The 12,235-nt window shown below is 31.1% G+C and overlaps 1 protein-coding gene across 2 annotated transcripts in view; it reads left to right on the top strand.

Moving 5' to 3' along the window:
- The window catches only part of LOC106478056 (transcriptional activator protein Pur-beta-like), a 40,086-nt gene extending 29,583 nt beyond the window's left edge, over positions 1-10,503 (top strand). For both annotated transcript variants that reach the window (XM_013938567.2, XM_013938566.2), the window contains exons 5-7: positions 1,231-1,360; positions 2,770-2,876; positions 9,862-10,503. In XM_013938567.2, coding sequence (XP_013794021.1) covers positions 1,231-1,360; positions 2,770-2,876; positions 9,862-9,990 — 366 coding nt within the window. In that variant the 3' untranslated portion in view covers positions 9,991-10,503. The remainder of the gene's footprint in view (positions 1-1,230; positions 1,361-2,769; positions 2,877-9,861) is intronic.
- Positions 10,504-12,235: the final 1,732 nt, after the last annotated feature.

Raw genomic sequence — 12,235 nt, forward strand, 5'->3', positions numbered from 1 at the left:
TATATATATATATATATATATATATATATATATATATATTTCAGTTTGCCCCTCAGGCTGAGACTTTCCTCCTCCCTACCATCCTATGGATGTACATTCCCGGTGGGTCTGATATTGGTTGGAGATGGTCCTGCTAAGTAAGTCCACACATGTGTGAATGCCAGTATCTCTCCTCCTACCACAGACTAGATGAAAAATGCTCACTGCTGCCAGGTTTGGACTGGTTATGCACCCCAGGTTTGTGATCCCTCTTCCTACCATCTGCTGGATGTTTTCCCACTTGTGTATGGCCAGATATTCTCCTCCTACTGCAGACTGGCACTACCATGCCTATTGCCATCAGGTTTTGGACCAGAAATATCACCCTTATGAAGCTTTCCACCTTCCTACCATCTGCTGGATGTTGGTTCCTGGCTGATCTAGTGTTGGTTATGTTGGAAATGCAAGCAAGTGGAGATGGATTTTTGTACAAAAGCTTGTCTTCCCTGCCAGTTCCCATTTCGAAGAAAGAGGTAAAGGATCCTCTACCTACTGCAGATCTGATGTACTATTCCAGATTCTGCTTGGTATTGGATGAGGTTGAACTACCACTATGGTCTATCACACCCTAGCCACTCGACACTCAGGAGTTCCATTCATTGGTCATACATATTCTGGAATTCCTTCATGTTTTTCTGCCTTTTATGTTTGCAAGACAGTCCTAAAAGGGTGAAGAGTATATCTGGATGTGGTATGCTGAGGTGTGATGTTTTCTCTTTTGGTTCTACACCTCCTGATCTCTCTTTGGGTGCTTCCTAAAGGTGAATCATTTTTTATCGGCCCTCCACCAGTTCAGTGTGGGATTCTAACTATTTTGTGAGAAGAGGTAAGATATCACATTGGAAATTAAAATTTTTCTAATCTGAAAATGTATTTTAGATAGATACTTGCTCTGCTCACATTTCCCACCCAGCCTCCCCACTTTCGATGATATATGGATATATATGCGAGCAAAAACAAGCATGTCTGTACAGTACTACTACCAATTGAGAAGTGGGCACTGGTTACGATAGGAGTGGTATTGCGTTCTGATTAGTGGAGAGCTACTGCATGATCATTTGCATGTGGATATGCAGAAGCGGGAGGTGGAAGGATAGTGGCATGCATTGAAAAAAGCTATTTTGTGAGAAGAGGAAAGTATCTATTGGAAAGATATTTTCAATGTAGGAAAATGCTAATCTTCCACTTCAGATTTCTCAGACAATTACACAAGGTGGACCACGGTCCCAGATTGCTCTGCCAGCACAAGGAATGATAGAATTTCGTGATGCTCTCACTGACCTGTTAGAAGAATTTGGCACAGATGATGAGACATCATTTGGTAATTTTTTTTACTCTTTTTTTTTTTCCAATTACATATTATTTAAGAATCTTAAAATGAGTGTAACTAATAATTTAAAAGCTCTTAAAAAACCCTTTGCAATAATGTTATAAAATATTAAAGGAATCACAGTTTTACCTCATGTATTGCAGTATTATTAATAAATGCAGAAAAAAACATGTCTAAAAAGAAATTAATTCCATATAAAAAGTGTCTCACTTGAGAATTTCCATTTAAAAAATTAGGTTAGATTCCCTGTGGGACTAGACCAACAGAAAGTACATAGGACTTGAATTTTGTGTTTGTGGTAATTTATTTTATTCTAAGTGCTCATTATCTGAAATTAATGTGTATATTACTATCAAAATTTGAAACTTGTGATGTAACAAATACAACAACAAAAATAAATCAACCCTGTTGTGTTATGATATCAGTTTGCCCATGTTGATTGGTGAGATGTTACAACATTGTAGAAATAATCATGCAGTCATGTTTGGTTGTCCTGAGTTTTTTTAGCTCTTGAAATAAGTTTGAATCATGGAATTTAAATAAAAATATGTTATATAATTGAATAAAAGAAGATTGTGAAACTAGCAAGCAAACTACTGGTTCAAGGAAATTATAGAAAGCAACATTCCCAAACAGTTGTGCTTCTAATGAGTATTTAGTGGTTTATTATTTTGACTGCATATATTATGCAATTAACATGTAGTATAATAGTTTAGTTGTAGAATTTTTTCATATCGAGTGTTGAAATCTCTCCTCATTTCTATGTAACTTTTTTAATACTTTCAAAAGATGGCACCACAGACTATATGGTGAGGGACCTGTATGAGAACAAAAAAGTTGGCTTGTTGGCATTTCTCTGTCAGTTTTACTAGAATTCTTGTTTACATTTTTAAACTTTTTGTCATCAGAATTCAACTTCGTTGTATATTTTGTTTAGTTATTGCCACTGAAGTCAGGGTTAATCATCGCTCTGTAGCTTATTTGGTAAAATGAAGTAAGTGTTAAACAATTTCTTTGTAATTTTTTTGCTTAGTCTGTTACCTTTGTCAGTTGTTAGAAGGAACATCCGTTTTGTAGTAAATGTGTGTCTAAACTTTGAGTACCTACAGTGGTTTTTCAGAAGCTCAAACATTTGCAGGATCTCACATTGTAAATGATTATAATATTAAGTTTTTGCATAACAGTTATGTGTTGCTATCTTAATATATTGATAGTTTAATAGAAAGTACTAATGTAGGTGTAGAACAAACAAGGTTCAGTGTAATTGTTTTACAAATGTTGTCCATATCAAGATTAAATTGCTTTTTCTCCAATGATAAAAACTGTTGTGCAGCATTTTACAAATGTTTGTTTGTGAGATCTTAAGAAGCTTGTTTAAAATCGTACTATATATATCTTAGGGTTTAAAGGGGCCCTACCAGAAGCTCATCACATGAGAGTAGAGAACAAAAACTTCTATTTTGATGTCGGTCAAAACAGCAGAGGAATTTATATGCGGATATCTGAGGTAAGATGGTTGATGAAACAGGTTATACCATGTTTTTGGGCTTGGAAAGGTTATGGTTGTCAAGATTTGTTTTCAAAACTGTGTTTTTGTGTTATTTTTATAACTACCAAAACTTCCATTAATTTCAGTCTTTGTATTCTCTGTTTAATGACTTTATTTACTTGTTTTTAACAGCATATAGGTGGGTGGAAATGCAAACGAAAAATATTGGTGGGAAATAGAGTTATATTCGAGTTACAGTTCACTTTAACCAGCTAACAGAATTATTTCAACCTACTTATAGCGTAGTTAGAAAACCAGGTAACCCTTTGGTAGCTGTGTGCTACAATTCATAGCATGCAATATCTCTATCATTATATTTCATTCCAAAAATAAAACTAGTGAATGAAATTGTTTAAAATTTGGCAAGAACGTTCCTAAAAGTATGTAGTTTTAGAAAAATAAAACATTTAATTTTGATTTTTTCTACTATTTCTAATAGAAATTTATTTAATATAGTTATTTGCACATACACTTTGAATAGTTCACCTGCAAGGTGATTTTTATATGATGTATATAAATACTATTTTTTCTTACACTTTTCACATTTCATTTGTATAATCTTCAGAACCTTATAAATGAATATCAAAAGTTTTTTAAGATAAATATTTATATTTTATTTTCCATTTTCTCTGCTATATCACTAACTATATCTATTATCATCAACATGCGGTGTAATGAAATGTTTAAAATTAACAAATGAAAATATGCACATATCTTTAAACTCTTCATAGAAATCCAGTAGAATAGTTGTGTTTTTCTTGTATGCGTAATTTCAAGTTTTTATCTTTTCACTCATTTTTTTTTTTTAATTTCCCTTTCAAATTCTTTGTCTCTTATCATTTATGCCCATAAGTTAACTGATGTCCGCGGTGCTTTGTGAAAGTATTTCGACACACTCCCCATAGAGAGGTGTTGCCAAAACAAGATGGTGCTTATATACACCATCTTGTTTATAACCTTTCAAAATCCAGGTGACAAGTTAAACTTATAAAAAATCATTAAACTATTAAAATATCATTTTTAAAACAAACATAATACATAATTAACTAAAATGTAAAAGTAAAACCTAAATACAATTTAACTGCCTCTCTAGCTCTAGCATATTTAGGTAAGAAACCATCATACGTGCTCTAGTCAGTCGAGCAAACAACAATACGAATGGCAGTTATGTGTACACTTTAAGGAAAACTGCATGCCAGTTTCAAATTAATCATTGGTAGAGTATAGTGTAAACTGAACTCTTTCTAATGACTATATATAATTGTGTCAACTAATTACACGTATGTTATAGATCTCAAGGCAAAGTATAGAAGGTAGGAATGACAGCCGTCAAGGGTTGGAAAATTTATATGTGTTTCCCAAGCAACATAGGCTTACAGACTCTAGATTTCACGTGTCAATTAGGTCAAACATACGTACTTAGTGTGTGGAAACTCCTGTACATTTTCAACTTCTGTGGTAAGAGAGAAACAGTGCTAAAGTCGAGATTTTTCAAAGCTCATGGATCACATGACAAAAAAAACTGCAGTTTAAGTACTTTTTTGAAAGGTTTCCTATGAAACAAAGTAATTAAAACTTAGATAACATAAAAATTCAAATTATAATGTAATGCAGTCCCATACGCAGAAAGGAATTTAAAAACGGTGCCAAAAGCTATAGGGTTAAATTGTAATCGTTTTAGGACATTGTAGTTTTTGTGTATATTATTGTTTTGTGTTCTGAGTTGAATATTTGAAATAAATAAAAAATATTTAGAGTTCTGCCAACAATCCTACCAAAAAGTAGGTTTAACTTTTGTCTTCAAAACTTTAAAAGCAAAAACTTGAAGAAGTACAAGACTCGCAAATAAGTACTAAATTTCCAGATTTTTATGTATATGTTTTTGGTTATTGTTTTAAAAATAACTAAAATATAAAAGGTAGCAACTTATTAGGTTAGGAAAGAAAGCTTAAATGAAAAAATACTATAAAAAAGTACTCATGATAGTACACATATCATAAGTGCAACATGATCATTACTTAATCATGCATGCTGGTAACTTGAACCTTTGTTTACACAAAACTGGCCCACTCTGATTAAATTGCATTTGCCGTACATAAGTGTAAGTGTAAAGCAATAAATTTCAGTGACTGAGAAGTTTGAAAAGTGTTCGCTTTGGCTATGAGAATAAATAGTCTGTAATTTTTTGTTACACTATACATTCATCCTAGAAATAAAAAATTCATTTCACGATTTTCAACTTTTCATTTTATCCTGCATTGCTTATTTTGCTGCAGTTAATATTAGGGTAGAGAAAATGGCAGATACAATATAAAGTTTTACTGAAAAAACTTTTGATGTTCATTTAGGAGGCTATAGAGGTTATGCAAATATAAAATAAGTGTAAAATAAAAAAAATTATACAAATCTTTAGTAAAAATACTTTACAAGAAATCAGATTTTCTGTGTGCAACATACTTGTAATGTTTACTAAAATCTTACCAAGTTTGAAGAAGATAAATTAGTAAATTCAGAGTTATAGTGTGTTTAGTTTCATGGTTATGTTGTGGTATACAGGCTTGGTCATTTTGACCAAGCCTATATACAAATTATTAAAGTACACAGATATTGCTGATACCACCCAAGAAAATGTTGCTCCCATTTACATAGGAATAATTTCTAAGGAAAAAATTTATTTACCCTGAATTATTTGTTAAAGTCCAGAAATTGCATTGATAGTAAGTAATAAAAAATTGCAATGTAATTGGATTTATGAATTGATAGTTTAGGTTATGTGAGAAGCAAATGTGAAAATTCAATATCAGCAAATTAATAGCATTGTGGAAGCAAAATGAAAATCTTTAAATAATATGAATTGAGTGTTTTTACTAAAGGTCTGTGAATATGTGGAGTCAAAGTGTTAACTAGTCTGAGTGCAAAGTAATTTTATGTTAAAATTAAAAATACTTTTATTTGTCTGAACATTTTGAGCTTTCATTTATGTAAACTCTAAAACCTCATAGATAAATATCAAACTTTTTTGTTTTCAGTAAAAATATATTTGGTCTGTTTTTTTTCTCTGGCCTTTCTTCATATGGACTCTGTTGGTTTGACTGACCTTGTAAAAATTACAAAAAAGCACAAAATAAGTTGAACTTATTCTGTTTTCATTCTAAAATTTGTGCACATTGTAACAACAATTACACAATATTCACTTTTACAGTCTAAGCTAATTATTTTTTATTTACAGTTGAACTTTGACCTTCTCAAACTAATGTGTATCAGAATTTAAAATATTATTTTGTCAGTTGTCAAATACAGGCTTTTAGTTATATTTCTTAATAGTATAAATATATATGTCGTTGTTGGGCTTAGGATTCTTCTGCAGTTGGTGTCTGTGACTTGTTAACGATAAATTAAACAATGAATAAACAGCACACACTTCTTGTTTTCAAAATAATATATATATATATTATATGTGCAACATATGTTAACATATGTGCAACAAACTCTTCAACACTATAGATATTATGGACACATCATAAAACTATATATATATGTAGTTCTCTCCTTCTTGTCAAGTATCCATTTAGGCCTATTCAATTACCTTAGAATTTCAGTTGACACACTGAACTGTCTACTCTATATTACTTTCACACTAGTATTCTCAGTGATTCACCTACAATTGTGGTGCAAGTTACTGTAATTGTTTGGTCTTCTTTCTTTTGAAGATCCTCTGTTCCTTTTGTCAAAGTGCACTCAGGCTGATTCAATGACTTTAGAATCATGCTTTGATGGAATAAAATTATTTTTCTTATCTTTTCTACTGTTAGTTTCACTAACATATTAACTGTTAGGCCTATCACTTTTACGGTAGTTAACTTCACACCAACTTTATTCTCTTTTGCTATTATCTGTCTGCTGTTCCCACTCATCTCAAGCTATTTATATCTTTATCACTTAATCATCTGTCCACCTTCTATATTCTCGACATCAATGAATTATTAACAAACTTCCTAAAATCGTCTGCTTTTAACTCTTATTATAACAAAACTAAACATTAATAAAATATTCACTCACAAAAAATAAATTAAACAATAATATCTGAATTTATATTATGACACTGTGTTAGCTGTTTTTTCTGCTGGACAACTTTGTGTGAACTACAGATCCAATTATAAGCATGCTTGTGTTGAATTACACTACCGTGCTTGAACTTGGCATGTGCTAATCATTGATTACGAATATTTTGTTTGTTTATCTAATTTAAAATTACTTATGATAAGTTTCTAATTTTTACATTTTAGTTGATTGTTAATATAATAGATAAAAAAATAAGAAACTTGCATCTGAAATCTTCTCTTCAAGATTTTGCTCTTGTACAATCCAAGTCAATGTCAAAACATAACCCTAATTCAGTGTAATAATAATATTGTCTCAGAAATTTTTTAATTCAGTTGTTAAATTTAGAATACAAATTATTTCCATGCATATAAAACAGAATGTCCTAAAACTTGTAGAATTTATCTGTCTTTCTTACTAACATAGAAGTGGCTTAAACTCTTTCCCATACCTGGTCAAGCAGAGCTCTAACAGCAGCACTTAAAGAAAATGATGCAAAACGTTCAAATCTGCTTAATTAAGGCCTTTAGATCCTGTAGCTGACAATTAAGTGAAATCTTTTCCATACTTGGTCAAGCAGAGCTCTAACAGCAGCACTTAAAGAAAATGATGCAAAACGTTCAAATCTGCTTAATTAAGACCTTTAGATCCTGTAGCTGTAGCTTTGCCTTCTGTTGGTTACAAATAATACAATAACAAATGTTAGAGAGAATTTATGAAAAGTCTTGTAAACAGAATGCTTTGTGGGAGGCATGGCATGTAGCATTTACTTTATTGTTTATATATCTCCATAAAGCAAAAAGCTTTCTAGCTATGAATTGACATTTTAGCTCAGGGATGTGTATAATATAAGTGAGAAATTCTACAAAACATTACAATGCCTTAGAGGGGTAGCAAGGAATGCTGAACTGAATAGTTTGGACTGAAGAAGTGTCATGCAATACAGAAAGTGAAGTTTAGCATTTATTTATACATACATACTTTTAAAGATAACAAAGTTCAAACATATGTTAACATTTTGAACTATAAACTATATTTTTATGCCAAGTTTATTGATATACCTTGATAATAGAATAGACCACTTAAATTTTGAATGTAACTCTGTAAAAGGTCATGAGATGTGCACTTTGACCTACCCATAATTAATTCATTTTTCTTTTACAGTGATTTTAACTCTTTCCTCGTCTTTTCAGATTTTGTAAATCTCAAGAGTTGTAGTTGGAATCATGGAGATTCTAGAGTAAAATTATGTAATTTTGTTATTGATGAAAATTTTGATATTAAAAGTCCAGTATTAAAAAAATGTAAAAGTATGAACAGCATGGTAGACAAGCATTTACTTGTTTAAAGTGTACCAACTCAAATTTTTTACTTGTATAATTATTACCAGGATCTATGTTCTTCTAATTGGAACTTAAAGGTAACGTTCAAGTTTTTTACTTCCTTTCCATAAAAAGTAATAATTACTTATTGTGAGCTATGTATAATAATCAACCTGGGGATTAAATACATTCTCATTTAATAAATTAACGACATTGTGAGGGTATTATGTCTAAATAAACGAGCGATTTCTCATGACAAAAAATATGTTTCCACAACTGTTGGGTTTAAGTTCAAGAAATCTATTTTGTTAGTTTGTGCTGTTTTAGATCATATATCAAAACTGTTTATTATTTGGTGTTTGGTCCCTTACTGCTTAAGAATATTGTTTATGATGTTTTTCCTTAAACATTACTTGTATGTTTGATGCATAGTCCTTTTGGTCTATTGGCCAAGTTTCCTGTAATGCTTGACATATCGCTACTTCAGTCTATGGCAAGGTTTCCTATGATTTCTCGTGCCAAAAAATGTTTCTTCAACTGTTGGGCTTAAGTTCAAGAAATCTATTTTGTTAGTTTGTGCTGTTTTAGATCATATATCAAAACTGTTTATTATTTGGTGTTTGGTCCCTTACTGCTTAAGAATATTGTTTATGGTGCTTTTCTTAAACATTAATTTTATGTGATGTTGGAATAAGCCCATTTCAAAGTTTCCTGTGATGTTTGGCACATAGCTACTTCAGTGTATTGACAAAATCTTCTGTGATGTTTGGAACATTGCCACTTCAATCTATGGCAAAGTTTCCTGTAATGTTTGGAACATTGCCACTTCAATCTATGGCAAAGTTTCCTGTGATGTTTGGAACATTGCCACTTCAGTCTACTGTCTGAGTATGCAACCCACTGTTTACCTCACTCAGCAGAGTTATTAGATGAATTAAGGTTTTTAGGGATATTGGATCATCTTTGCTGTGAATCAACAAGTTTTTTCTTTTAGCAGTTTGGATGCTAAGGTATATTTCCAGTTTTTGATTAGAATTAAAATGTAACACTCAAACATAAGTTCTAAATCTTGAATTACTGATTTGACCCAGTTCAGAATTATGCTCATCTCTTGAGACTTCATATGTGATATATGGGTAATTATATTTATGCTGAACCGTTTGTAAAATTGTTATGTTAAATGATATTGAAATTTTTCTGTGTGAGATCAACTCTAGTGCATTTTTAACTATGAATGAGGAATTATTACTCCCACCTTATTGGCATTTGTGTTATTTTCTGATATTTTTTTTAGTTTTCTATACTTCAAAAAATCCTTCTTGCAACTATGATAGTCTTTTTGTTAGAGGAACATTGAAGAAGATTAAAATATGTAACATTTCTGTTGGAGAATTAATATTCTTGTAAAAGTTCTATTTAATCTTTAATTGCTGCATTTATCTAAAATCTAGTTGTAGTTCTTCATAGTTGAAAAAAATTAATACGTAATTCTTCAAAAAATTTTTTTTTTCATCTTTTAGGTGAAAAGCAATTTTAGAACTGCCATCACCATTCCAGAAAAATCCTGGTCACGTTTTCGAGACATATTTACAGAATATGTTGACAAAATGAAAGATCTTACAGAGCCACCTAGTGAAGGTGGAAAATAAGGTTGATCATGAATGAAGCAGTGACTGTCTCCAGCCTGCAGAAAGTTTGTGCTCGGGTTGGTTGCTCAGACTGTCTTCTCATACCGACCATTGTCAATGTGGGATTCTTTGTTGTTACCTGTAAATGTTATGGGGATGGAAGCGATATGGTGTCACTAGTTTTTCAGAAAGAAACTGTTGACATCATCAGTTTGCTACCAGATGCAGCTCCATTTCACTGTAGGATATGGCTAGTTGGCCTTGCTTTTGCAATAGTGTGCAGATTGTCTTCTATTTGTTGTGTAGGCCGAGATGAAGTTCTTTATTACCTTGTTACAACCAAGATGAGGAGAAATTTACTGGTGCATAGAACCCGGTGAAAGGTGTACAGTTGACTGAAGAATAAACTGTTGATGTTAATGTTATGATTGTTTTGTATAAACTTCATGCAAGTCATCTTCCACCCCAGTTTTTAATCCTCCAAAAAGCACTGCAGATGTAGTGCAAATTTCTCAATAAAAGGTTTTGTTGGGATGTTGAGGAAATTCCTAGTTTTAACACACAGCACATGCACTTAGTTTGTAAACTTTGTGGATATGTAATAGCCTCTGTTCTTTACATATAACACATATATTAAATTTTTGTAAGTCTTTAAAAAAAAGTTTTTTTTAATTAAATGTACACAAACCCAGTTTTTATAAACTTCCCCAAGGTTTAGAACATCAGTATGATTTACAAAGCTTAAAACTTTTTGTTGTCAGATATACAGAATATAACATTATGATTACAACGTTTCACCAGGTTAACCTGGCATCATCAGGTTCAATATCAATTTTAGATTGTAGGTTTTATATCTGATGATGCCAGGTTAACCTGGTAAAATGTAACCATGGGTACTGTACTCTGTATATCTGACAATAAATAAGTTTTAGGTTTTTCATAATAGAGTACTCCCTTTATTTATCATTTTTTGTCTTACAAATACTGTACACAGACCCAGTTTTTATTAACTTCTCCAAATTTTAGAATGTTATTTACAAAACAACTGCAATAACTTAATAATATATACAAAAACACCAATCAACCGATGTCCATTTGTTTCACATAACCTTGGAAACAGAACTTACAACAGTTTAGTACTTGAGTTTTGGATGAACTGGTCGTAAAAGCTATTTTGAGTTTGTACTAAGCTTCTTTTTTTTTCTTTTTTTTTTACCCAGTGCAGTGTATGACAGCCTAGACTGACTTTGAACAACAGTTATATTCTGTACTTAATGAGAGCTCTGTTTTAACTGTTTATGTTTACCAGCTACATAAAGTTATGTTTAATGAATTTGGGAAACATCAAAATCTGAAACTTAATATCTGTACTGGAAATGGCATTTGTAATGATGTACTTTTATACTCTTTTACATATGATCGCATATGTTGTGGTTCATCAGATTATCTATGGTAAATTGAGAAAGTTTATAAGAAATTTGAATTGTTTATTCATTAAAAAATTTAATTGAAGACTAAGTAATGAACTGTAAAATACAAGACCATAAAACTGTTCCCTTATTTATTTTCATTATTTAAACTTAACATTAAACACAAACATTTGTTTGCAAGTGTTTTACACACAAAAACCAGCTGTTAACACTCCATTACTCACTATGCACACTGAAAATGTAAATAGAATGAGTTAACTTTCGTTCAATGCTAAGATGTTTTTAAAACACATCAAAAATGCTAAAGATAATCTCTTGAAATACCAAAACTGATTTCATGAATGTTCAAAATTTTTTTTATGAAAGTACCTGTGGAAACAACAAAAATCCTTCTTAGTCTGCTTGTAAAACTATCTGGATTTTTTTTTAATTAATTAATTAATACAAGTTATTAAAGTATTTCATGATGATGTTCTTCCATTTTAAATGAATGTATATGAAAATGTTAGTGTGGTTAAAAAAGTTTTAAAGTACTGAGACATGCTGTAAACATTTTTAGAAAAAGTGTGTTGGTAACATGGGTTTCTTTTTAATTTTAAATATTTCAAAAATCACATCATATGATGCCCGACAAGTTCCATTTCATAATTGCAACTTCTGATTTTTTTAGTTAAGATCAGTTTTTTTGTTCTTAATACGAAGATACCTTTTTTTGTTGTTGTTGTTGTTCTTGCACACTCAGTAACACCCTGAAAGTAATTTGGTTACCAGATTTCTGAGGATTTAAAAGAGCAGCTGATGAAGCATTGAACAAATAAAACTTGTTTCTCTCACGT

Source organism: Limulus polyphemus, unplaced genomic scaffold (assembly GCF_000517525.1).
Source record: "Limulus polyphemus unplaced genomic scaffold, Limulus_polyphemus-2.1.2 Scaffold176, whole genome shotgun sequence".
NCBI classification, from domain to species: domain Eukaryota; kingdom Metazoa; phylum Arthropoda; class Merostomata; order Xiphosura; family Limulidae; genus Limulus; species Limulus polyphemus.